General features: G+C 40.5%; 1 protein-coding gene across 3 annotated transcripts in view; it reads left to right on the top strand.

The window, feature by feature from the left end:
* Window positions 1–12252, top strand: part of ARHGEF7 (Rho guanine nucleotide exchange factor 7) — a 151310-nt gene that overhangs the window by 90040 nt on the left and 49018 nt on the right. For all 3 annotated transcript variants that reach the window (XM_066237621.1, XM_066237619.1, XM_066237620.1), the window contains 2 exons: window positions 10792–10886; window positions 11124–11219. In XM_066237621.1, the coding sequence (XP_066093718.1) occupies window positions 10792–10886; window positions 11124–11219 (191 nt within the window). The remainder of the gene's footprint in view (window positions 1–10791; window positions 10887–11123; window positions 11220–12252) is intronic.

Here is a 12252-nt window from a genome sequence, read left to right as displayed (position 1 = left end):
GGATTTCCATCTCTGCTTATACAGTACACCTGTTCTTGCAGGCTGAGCCTTTTGAATATTCATCACAGTTTTAAATTCTCAGCCGGTTAGAATTATCTGATGACTTTCCAATTATCTGATGCTTTGTCTCTTCAAATTGTTTTTTGCCTTTTGTTGTACCTTGTATTTTTTTTTTTATAACCAGATGTGGGGTACTGAGTAAAAGGAACTGCTGCAGATAGGTCAGTAACGTGGTGAGATGTGAGGAAAGGGGTAATGGTCCATAGCCCAGTGATTAGATTTTAGTGAACCTGGGCCTCTGCACTGTGAACTTCACAAGTCTTTCCTATTTTTATTTTCCCTTTTTCCCCTTTTAGGTGGGGTAGGATGGTTAGGGCCACCTGGAGTTGTGTATTTCCCTTCCCCTGGTCAGTTAGCTATTATAATACTCCAGCAGGTTAGGCTCTAGTTATCTAACTTCCTTTAAGGGCAGACCTTGTTAAGAACAGTACTCTGGTGTATTACAAAATGGTTCTGTTTCTCTTCCTCAGCTGGAAGCCCAGGGGCATTTTTTTTTTTTTTGATACTTATTTTGGGAACTTCATCAAGCTCCCAGAGGTAAATTTTCCAAAAATGTTGAGTGCGTCCATATCACTGGGTCTGCTTGGGGTTGTCAGCTCTGATTTGTCTGCACTGAGCTCTGGCAATTTATCAGTCTCAGTTCAGGGTTTCCAGGTTCTCACTGGTTTCTGCTCATGTGTCTCTGTTTTGGTCTAATTAGAGTGCGGCTTCCTAACGTGTATTTTCCTGTCGTTCTCTCCAGCCTTGGGGCAGAAGTTTGCTGTGTATCCTCCCTTCTCTTCTGGATCCAAGAAGAGAGTTGTTGATTTTTCAGTCTGTTTTACTTACTGGTAGGATGTAACTTCCAAGCTCCTTCCACATGGAACTGGAAACCAGACGTCACTCCTTGGATGTATTTATGATAGCTGTTTCGGGCCTCCTTTTGCTAAGCTCAGAGGCAGCTTCCATTGTGTGCTCCCCTTCTTGGGGTGCACGGGCCACATGTGCTTTGCATATCTTGTAATTTTTCATTGAAAATTGGACATTTTAGGAGATAGATTTTAGCAACTCTAGATTCTCAACTCTTGCTCCACCAGGATTTGTTACTATTGTTATTCTTTTGTTTAGTGTCTCCCTTTGACTAACGCTGTAGTTTGTCTTCCCCAAATGTCACTGATGAGCACTTTTCATTTTCTGATTATTATTTTTTTGCATTTTAAGCTTGGCTTCCTTGTATTTACACTTGGGCAATAGAGTTCAATATTCAGCCAAAGCTGTTGAAGATTGTGCTTAAACAGGCTTTCATTCATTGCTAGTGGGTTTGTATATGGTTGGTTAATAATGCATTGGAGCAGGACTGGGTTAGATGGAAGCTTTTTAGAACTTAAAAACAGTGAGTGGAAACAAAGGAAGATACAAAAACTGATGTTACGTAAAAGTTTAATAATTCTTTGCCTTTAAACAATCAACCAAATTACAAGTTAATGGGAACATTATTTACAACAGTTATAACAATACAAAGTTATTAAATTTAAAAAAAATTATGTATTGATTTCAGCGGGAGAGGAAAGGGGTGTGGAGAGAGAGAAAGAGAGAGACAGGACTTCGAGTTATTCCCGCATATGCCCTGACGAGGGATTGAACTAGCAACTTTTGCACTTCTGGACAACGCTCTAACCAACTGAGCTATCTGGCCAGGGCACAAGATTATTTTAATGTGTGAGGAGCTCATTAAGACAAATACATGAAGATTAATAGATAAATAGAATATGGTGTGAGCATTGTAAAATGTGGGAAATATCAATACCTGTGTCTTAATCAGTTCAGGCTCTTCTAACAAAATACTAGAGATTGGTGTTGGGTAAATTAAATAGCACACATTTATTTCTCACAAAATTCTAAAGGCTGGAAGTTAAAGATCAAGATGCCAGCATGATTGGGTACTTCATGAAGTCTCTTTCTTGGTTTACAGAGGGTTGCCCACCTTCTTTTGTGTCCTTACATGGTAGAGAGAGCAAGCTCTGGTCCTGCCATTCTTTTATTATGGCACTAATCCCATTTACCAGGGCCCTGCCCTTGTGACCTAATTACTTTCCAAAGGCTCCACCTCCTGATACCAACACACTGGGGATTTAGAATTCAACATGCATCTTAGAAGGGCATATGCATTCAGTCCACACCACTCTGCCAAAATAGTGAGACTTACCATAAAAAATTTGATAGCAATATTATATGTATCCAGTAAATATCTTGAATGTTTTTTGTTTGTTTGTTTTTTTGTATTTTTCTGAAGCTGGAAACGGGGAGAGTCAGTCAGACAGACTCCCGCATGTGCCCGACCGGGATCAACCCGGCATGCCCACCAGGGGCGACGCTCTGCCCACCAGGGGGCGATGCTCTGCCCCTCGGGGGCGTTAATCTGTTGTGACCAGAGCCACTCCAGCGCCTGGGGCAGAGGCTGAGGAGCCATCCGAAGCACCTGGGCCAACTTTGCTCCAATGGAGCCTTGGCTGCAGGAGGGGAAGAGAGAGACAGAGAGGAAGGAGGTGGGGGGGTGGAGAAGCAGATGGGCGCCTCTCCTGTGTGCCCTGGCTGGGAATCGAACCCGGGATTCCCACACGCCAGGCCGACGCTCTACCACTGAGCCAACTGGCCAGGGCCTGAATGTTTTTTTATAAAGGGAGAATCTTCAGTTCTAATAATGGTGGAAATGTAAATCTGTATAGGATTTCTCAAAAATAATATGGCAGGTGTACATAGAATTCTGATAATATTCAAATCCTTTAATCTAACTGTACTTCTTGAACTCTACCCCAGAAAAAGTACATGAATATATTTAAAAATGTTTGTGCAAAAGGTGTTTTCATAGGATTATTTGTTGTAATATACAAGCAACCTAAGTATGTAGCAGTACAGCGTTGGTTAAGTAACCAGAGGTACATCCATTTATAATGATTAAGAATGTACTTTAAAAATATCAAAAGCCCTGTCTGGATAGCTTGGTTGGTGGGAGCGTTGTCCTGGAGCGCGGAGGTTGCCAGTTTGACTCCCTATGTCAGGGCGTGCGCGCACACGCACAATGTTTTTATGTTAAGTGCAATAAGCAGAATATAAACTTGAATAGGTATATGATTTAATTATGTGAAAATGCTGTCATAGAAAATAAAAGGTAGTATGCTTGAGAAGGGTTCCTTTTGAGTGGAAGAATTTTATTGCTTGGTAGTACAAGTGGTAGTGATTTTGGAAGATGACTTGGGCACTAGAATCCGGACTGTTGATGATGGAAGCAGGCCATCAGGGACTGTGGGTGGGGGCATTGGGGTCTCAGACCCCAGGCTTAGAGAGTGACAGTGGAGGGGAGAAAAAAACATTCAAGATACTTTACATATGGAGTTGATTAGTTTTTGTACACGGCCAACCCCCACTGTTACCTTTATTTTCGAATGTGAAAACTATCTGAAATCAATTTGTTTTCAGTGTCTTAGGTAAATGAATAATCAGGAGATGGGTGGAGATTCAGGATTTCTGTGCAGTGTTTGTGTGCCCTCTTGGTGGGCTGGCCCAGTGGAAGTCCCTAGTTGCTTGTGTAGTCACTTCATTGTAAAATGAGGGTGATAGTGCTGGCCTCAGCCTTGTAGTATTGTTAGAGTATTAGCAGTTGGTTTTAAGGTATCTGGTGAAGTACTTGGCCCTCTTTAAGAGGTTTTCAAGGTTATTAGGAAGAGTATTTAGGACCATTTGTGATGTTAGGCATCATTGAGGCCACCATACCTTCTGTTTGTAAATAAGCATTGCATTTAAGGATCACCTGGGAGAGCTGTAGTCAAGGGTGACAGGATCGTATAATTAAAGAAAACATGTTTGTGACATGCCTGAGCTTGATAGATTTTGACAATGTAAGAACATTAACTGCACCTGCAGGGTGGTAACAGACATCTTTCCTGATAGAGATGAAGGAAAGCACTTCTGTAGTAGAGGCTGATGCCCACCCTGAGAGAGTGAAAGGTCTTGAATCACCTCTTTTTAAGGGATCAGGAGTTTCCTCAGTCATCATTAGGGATGAGGTTTCTTAAATAATGTTGATCTGGGAAGTTATAGGTTCTTCTGACCACCTTACATGTTCAGTGATACATTATGGTTTTGTTTTCCTCGTTCTATTGAACAAACTCTTTGACTTAAAGGTGTTATGTCAGTGCTATTTATGTACAGGAAGAGCAAACAGTTTTCCTTTCACTCATGCCAAATATCTTGAAAAGGCAGAGTGTAGCTTTTGCCCTAAATTTGACATAATAGATAGCAGTCACTAATTTTAATAAATGTCTGAAATAGGCATGCATCTTTCATAAAATGCTGTAGCAAACTTGCCTTAACCTTTTTCTGTGCTCCAGAGAAATAGTAACCTGTCTTTGCCCTTTGCTTCTTGGGATGCCTGGAACTTCTGCATGCTAGGCCAAGGAGATGCTTGGAACCTTGGCATGCTGGGCCAAGGAGAATGCCTGACTCTCTGACCTGACCTTGACCTTGTACGTGTATTTCAAGCAGCCCCACCGCAGCTCTAGTTTTGTTCCTTTTACCTTTTACTTGTTCTTTGGCTTCTCTCCATCTTTATCAAGATGGCTTTTTAATCCTTTGACATCTGATGTCTCTGCCCAGGCCTGTGTCTGGATAAGGTTCATTATCTCATGTGCTCTGGGTATTATGCAACTTTGTTCCCTGTGGCTCTCTTAGAGAGCTGTTGCCCTTCTCTCTTAAATCCTCCCCACATTTCCTATCATGGTGAGGGGTGGGTCTGGTGATGTCTTTGACAAATTTTGCTCCCGTTGTTTTTATATAATTTCTTTGTTTTACATGGATCAAGATCGGTGTGAAGGTTTTTATGTGGTAGCAGTAGCCTGGCATAGAGTAGGAGCTCAACATTTGGTAAATGAAGAACTGAGTTATTTATTTATTTTTATTTTTTTATTTTTATTTTTTTTTGTATTTTTCTGAAGCTGGAAATGGGGAGAGACAGTCAGACAGACTCCCGCATGCACCCGACCGGGATCCACCCGGCACGCCCAACAGGGGCTACGCTCTGCCCACCAGGGGGTGATGCTCTGCCCCTCCGAGGCGTCGCTCTGCCGTGACCAGAGCCACTCTAGCACCTGGGGCAGAGGCCAAGGAGCCATCCCCAGCGCCCGGGCCATCCTTGCTCCAATGGAGCCTTGGCTGCGGGAGGGGAAGAAAGAGAGAGGAAGGAGGGGGTGGGGATAGAGAAACAAATGGGCGCTTCTCCCATGTGCCCTGGCCGGGAATCGAACCCGGGTCCCCTGCACGCCAGGCCGACACTCTACCGCTGAGCCAACCGGCCAGGGCCAGAACTGAGTTATTTAATCATGGAAAAGGCCATCTTGTAAAATAATTACCGCCTCACTAATAGAGTTATATAAGAAGTAGCTCCAAATAGGATTCTAGATTTGGGTTGGAAGGCTGTACCAGGTGGTTTGGAAGATTCCTTTCACCTTAAATCAGGGAGCTGACACTCTTGAGAAAGAAATCTCTTTTTGTAAGAAAGGAGGCAGACCCGTAGACCAGTAGGACATAGCAGAGCCAGGTTTGTGCCCAGGTCTGCCCTGCTCTCAAGGCTAGCGAGGCACACATCGTGGTGCGGTCATGCTCATCAGTGTGCTTGCTAAGGCCAGCTTTCTGTGGTGACATCCATCATGGTGAACCTGAAGCCTTTGCTGTAGCTCTTGTATTAGTGAACCTTTAACCTTGTGAACACTCAAAGAAATACTGTAATAACATAACTTCTTTCCATAGATACAGTAACATAAAACATTTTACATGGTGCCTCCAAACTTTTTAAGAGTTAATGTTATTAAGTATTAAGAACATGTAGAGGTAAACAAACTGCATTAAATCAGTAATTGTCAGTGGCTGTGGGAGTGGGGTTGCTCCTCTGTGTTCTTGCGGCCTCTGGATGCGTGGGGCCGGGAGAGCTGTGGGAACTGCTTCCTCCAGCAGCACCGCCCTTCCCTTCCTCTCTTTTCTCGAGAGGCTGGCAGTTTATTAGTGGCTCAAGTCCTATCTTGTAATTAACTGTTTGAAAATTTAAGTACTAACTACAGTTTAAATAGCCTGGGTAGAAAAGAAACGTGCCTTGATTATTTTTCCTTGTGTGGGGAGGGTCTGATTAGGTGGGTGGGAGAGGGGTTTGGACAGTTGTGCTATTCTTTATTTTTTCCCATTGTGTTTATGAACTAGGATTATGTTTTTGAAATTTGGTTTGGTTTTAATTTATGATAATTTTTTATCTGGGTCAAATCTTTAAAAAATTACCTAATGTTATTTATTTCTTATATGTAGTTCATTTACTTTTAAATGACTATAAATGCCATATAATATAAAACATGACACCTACCAAGATTTTCAATGAAAGTTGTAACTTGTTTGTAAAATCAGCGATATGAAAATGCTCCTTTAATGTTGGTAATAATAAAATCAGTTTCTGTATGTCTGCAAGTTACTGAAATCAGTCTTTCTTTGTTTTGGTTTGCTGTAATGGCTGATAGATAGTTCAGGGATTGTTTGTGTGGCTTGCCTGATGTCCTCCTTCTGTGTGGCACCATTGTTTGACTGGACTTAGTTCTCCACGCCTTTAAGCCTCAGGGAGAATTCATGCTGGCCGAGCTCAGGCTGGGTCGTTCTTTACCGCTGTGGAGTAAAGACTGCTCTTTCTGTGAAAACTGCACGCGTTTGCTGGTATCCTGCCTTCGTGCGATGGAGCTTTGGCAACCTGGCTGTTAGGTGTCATGGGGTCCTGCAGCAGCCAGAGTGTGCAGAAGCCAAGAAAGAGAAGAAAGGTGATGACTGGAGTGCACAGGTGTGCTGATGAGCTTAGGGAAGAGGGCTGTGTGGCCTCCTGGCAGAGTGGACAGGCAGCATCAGTCTGACTCAAGTTAGCCAAGTCTTGGTCCTGCGTTGGTGGAAAAGCTAAGTGTAACTTGGATTGTTTAGATGGAGAGTTAGATAATGTCTTTAGCACTTATTTGAAGGTAATGCTTATGACAGTACAAGTGAACCAACTTAACTGCCTTAATGAATGTAGCTTTTTGGTCGAGTGTTGTTTTTGGTACATTCTTACGGAAGCTTTGACAGCTGCTTGCTGTGCTTAATGCTCCCATTGAGGAAATGCCATTTTATTCTTCCACCCGTATTGGTGATGTTTTCTTGCACAGTTTTTCTTTAATGTCACCTTTGAGCTGTTTTAATAGATTTTAAGGTATTCAAGCATGCTCTGAGCAGTATTGCTAATAATTCCTAATATTTGTACTTAAGACATGAAATCATGTATTATAACCTTTGTTTTAATATATTGAAAAAGGATTTTTTGTCATACTCATTTGTGACGTTTTATTTTTAGTTCAGTGATCCATTATATTTGGCTTATTACTTCTCGTTATTTTTGAAGGATAAGATGTTGTTTAAGTATAATTTTCTGATGATGCAGTGGCTGGTGTCACATTGTGTTCTCTGTCCACTAGTCCTTTGACATTTGTGTCTAATGAGTATTTCTTCGAAGGAAGACATTAGAATCATAGGATCACCACCCAGATTCCTGCACAAAGGAATGCACTCTGGAGTGGCCCCTCCTCCCTCTGGCTCACTCCACCAGTCTTCCATGAATAGACCCATTCAGGGGTGAAACCAGTGTTCAGTGTCACAGTGAAAGAACCTCTGATTCTGTTCAAATTAACTAGTGTAGTATGTTATTTAATCAGGTTTGCATTTACTCATGAGTGACCGTAGTCTCTTCTCAGAGTACACAGAAAACAGTAGTGAACAGAATAATCTGGGTTGCATTTATTAATGCTCTTATGATTTTAGTTTAACGATAACTTTTTTCTTAAATGTTTAAACATACATTTGATTATCAAAAATCAGTGCAAAAACTGAGTATGCTTGATAGCTTTATTCCACACAGTTTCTTTTGTGTGATTACATTAGGATGACTTGTTAATTTTTGAAGACATAGCTGACACACGTTAGGGCATGTAGTAGATCCTCGGGAAATACATGTAGTAGACTACCTGATGAAAGAAGGTGCTGGCTCTAAACGGGGAGTGAAAAAGATAGTTGAGGAAGGGATTCCATTTTCCTTATTCATGTCAGGTCCCATGGGAGCCCTGACTCCTACACTTAGTCTAGTGGTTCTCATACTTTTTGAAGTCGGGGTACATTTAAAATTCTACATATAATTATAGAGGACTATATACAAATTTTTGAGAAATATGTTATAATAAGTCAAATATTAAAGAAAAAATATAAAGTTCAAACATGATTTTATGGTAATTAAATGAAATAAATACAAAATTAAATTTTTTCTGACATTAAAAAACATTTTTATGTTAGATTTTTTGAATTATGCTTTTTAGAATCATAAAAAAGAGAGGTTAAAAAATAAGAAACCACCTGACCTGTGGTGGCGCAGTGGATAAAGTGTCGACCTGGAAAAGCTGAGGTCGCCGGTTCAAAACCTTGGGCTTGCCTGGTCAAGGCACATATGGGAGTTGATGCTTCCTGCTCCTCCCTCCTCTCTCTCTCTCTCTCTCTCTCTCTCTCACTCTCACTCTCACTCTCACTCTCTCTCCTCTCTAAAAATTAAAAAAAAAAAAATAAGAAACCAAAATGTTATCTTTATATATATATACATTCTTAGTAAGATTTAGTAAATTTGGCAGGTCACGGTGTGAATGTGTTCAGTTTTGTCATTCTTGTATTTATGAGAAACATGAGCCTGATGTGTCCTAGCGATTTCTTCAATGTTTGGGCATATATTTGAAAAGCAAACTCTCATTTCCTCGTCAATACACTAAAGAATTCCTCTCTTTTTACTCTTAATTGTGTTGAGGGTAGAAAATCCTAATTCATGTAAATAGAATGTTGAAAATTGTAGTAAAATGTTCAAAGCTTTTTTAGATATTGCCACACAGTCTTCTTTTTTAGAAATCCATAAGGCTTCAAGAGACAATTCCTTATGTTTAATCATCAATCCAAAACCCCCACCATACATATCATCTTAACTTTACACCAAACAAAGGATAGAAGAAACTTGCCTCCAGTCTTTCTGGGGAACATGGGGGTTAGTGTAATCCAGCACCACAGCTTAACAGTGTTTTGCAACCTAATCAGGCAAGTGAGGTGGGGGGTTGGGCAGACTGTCAGCTTATAGCCAATTCCCCATACCTCTGTCTCCCCAAAATCTAAACTCCAGAAACCCTGTTGGTTTTTTGGTCCCCAACAGGCACATATTTCTCTGGAATACCACAGGGCACACCTGGAAATCTTCTAGGGCATACACTTTGAGAACCACTGCCTTAGTCTGATAGCTGGAGAAGGCAATGTCGGGTAGTATCAGAGAGACCTAGGCTCACATTCTGCTCTGCTATTCACTAGCTGTTTGATTTTGGATAAATTACTTAATCTCTCTAGGCTTCAATCTTTTCCTCTGTAAAAAGAAAAGGTTTTCTGAGGATTAGAGTTACTGTGTAGAGCACTGTACTCGGTGCTGGCACTGGCAATTACTCTTAGGCCTGCCTGTACATCCTGGCTCCACCTGCAGACCTCAGCGCCTTCTTGCTTTGTCCTGTGAGGAGGCTTTGCTCTTGGTCATTACTAATTGAAAGAGGCTTATGCTTTAGTTCAGCTGTTTTGCACTTTATCTCTCAGTTTTTAGGAGTTCAGTGATTTTTGGCTGAATTGCTGCACTAATACTGGGTAGCATGAAACATTTTAATTTTAAAGTTGATTTAGAATTAATCTGTTATCTTTAAATAAAATACAAGCATACCTTAGAGATATTGTGGGTTTAGTTCCAGAAAGCACGTATTGCAATAGTTGTCATCTCTGTTGCTGGTAGAGGAGGATCTTACTTTCAGTTTGCACAAACAAAAGAAACAAAGTCTGTGCAGCACAATAAAGAGAAACACAGTAAAGTGAGGGTGCCGGTAGTGGCTATTTAAAGGTTGTGTTATACTGGTAGACCCTTAATTTTAATAAATGTGTGTAGGGTGATCTGAGACTATCATATTCTCTAATGAAGGTCTGTAGTTCCCAGAAATTGATTTAGATTTCCTAGATGCAGTCTTAAGGAATAAACTGTATTCTTTTCAGTTGAAATATACTCTATTATATATGTTAAAATGTATAGATTTTTAAGGGTACAGTTTAGTGAGCTTTGACAGGTGTATATGTAACAACTACCCAAATCACGATATGGGAAATGTCCATCATTCTAGAAATTTATCTGATGCCCTTTCTCCCTTGTTACACTCCCTTCCTCCATTTTGATTTCTGCCATTGTAGATTAGTTTTGTCCATTCTTGGACTTAACTATAAATGGAATATGCAGGGTGTGCTCTTTGTGAATGGTTTCTTTTGCACCACGTAATGTTTAGAGATTCATCCTGCATCTGTGCTTTTGTGATTGAGTGATTCCTTTTTATCTATAGACTTGGCATTTCTTACTGGATGAAGGAATTGATTCTAGCCTTCCTCATTTTAGGTATACTTGTGTCAAGTATTCTTGGCAGTAAGATGAAGTCAGTAGTGTAACTGTGGTGATGGTAATTAATGGATTTAATAGTTAATCATAGGGATCGATGATATTAAACAGTATTATTTAGAAGCAACACTGAATTGAACAATGGTGAACTTTCAAAAGCTTATAAATCTTAATGTCAAATAATACTTATTCATCATTTATTGTAGGTGCTACAGAATATTTTGGAAACAGAAAATGAATATTCTAAAGAACTTCAGACTGTGCTTTCAACCTACCTACGGCCATTGCAGACCAGTGAGAAGTAAGTTAGATGATAAATTGTGTTAACTGTAGAGTAGTTGTCACCTTAGGCTATTCCCTTGTAGTTTTGGAGACTAGAGAGTGAAGTATTGGAACAGAATTTAGTGTTCCAGTTTGCCTTAGAGGATAAGCAATCTGTTTGTTAGATTAAGACTTTAATAGGGCATGGGGATGAGAGAGGAGAGGAATATAAGTAAAACTGTTGATATATTTTTACTGTTATTTTTCTTGGCTCTAGGTTAAGTTCAGCAAACACTTCATATTTAATGGGAAATCTAGAAGAAATATGTTCGTTCCAGCAAACGCTTGTACAGTCTTTAGAAGAATGCACCAAGTAAGTAAGATGCTAAAATTTACAAAATTTAGATCGGTATAACTGGCATTTTTAAAGGATCAAGTTTAACTTACTTTTAGAATTTACCTTTCCAAAGATGGAAACTAGGTTATTTTGAATTTATAAGGCATATTATCTTTTATAGTAAAAGCTGTGTTTTAGAATATCTAAATTTTACAGTAGTGTTCTTAGAAGGAGGGGTCTATGGATTAGTCAGAGAAAGGAGAACGATTTCACGTGAGCAATGATTTTTAAGGTGTTGGGGTAAAGTGGGGGATGAATAAGCCCTGAAGAGGAGAGGCTGGCGTGAGAAAGAGCGTAGAGGCACCAGTGGCTTGTTTCCTGTGGGCCTCTGTGTGCTGTATGGGAGGCGTGCGCGCGCACAGCCTTGGAAGCCAGGCCTTCCCGGCATCCTCTTCCAGCACACGTTGCTCCTGGTCGTCAGGAAGCTGAGAAATTGTAAAGCACTTATATACATAATGTGCTGTTTGGACGTATTAAGAACTTGTTTTTTTCACTTTTCCAAGATATTTTTCCCTGTGGTGGGGGACATGTATGTTCATGAGTGGACATGAGATTTTTTTCTGTGTGACTATTTTATGTTCTTTGTTAACGTCAGACATTAAAGGATATTTATTAAGTGCCTGCTGGGTATTATAATATGTCATAATGCACCTGGAAAGTTTTGAGATTTTAGTCCACCGGTGATATTTGATGTGTATTTGTGGGCTTGAAAAGGGAGCTAACACATTTAATTTTGCATTATCTTTATTTTTGTAGCCACCTAAAGGACCAGTGTTGGGCAAACAAATGTATTAGGCTTGCTTGCTTGTACTTTGCCTGATTGGTGCATGAGCACGGGCAGCACCACGTGTATAGTCTCTGTAAGGCTGTGGGTGCTTTGTCTCAGGGCAGCAGGTTGTAGATTGAAGATTGCCTGCTGCCATGGGGAGGGGACATTGTTTGCCAGAGAAGACCCCCCCCCCATTTGCTTGTCAGCCTCTGAGGGAGAGAAATGGTTTTCCCTGCCTGC

Source organism: Saccopteryx bilineata, chromosome 6, assembly GCF_036850765.1.
Source record: "Saccopteryx bilineata isolate mSacBil1 chromosome 6, mSacBil1_pri_phased_curated, whole genome shotgun sequence".
NCBI classification, from domain to species: domain Eukaryota; kingdom Metazoa; phylum Chordata; class Mammalia; order Chiroptera; family Emballonuridae; genus Saccopteryx; species Saccopteryx bilineata.
This window is presented reverse-complemented; position numbering and strand designations above follow the sequence as displayed.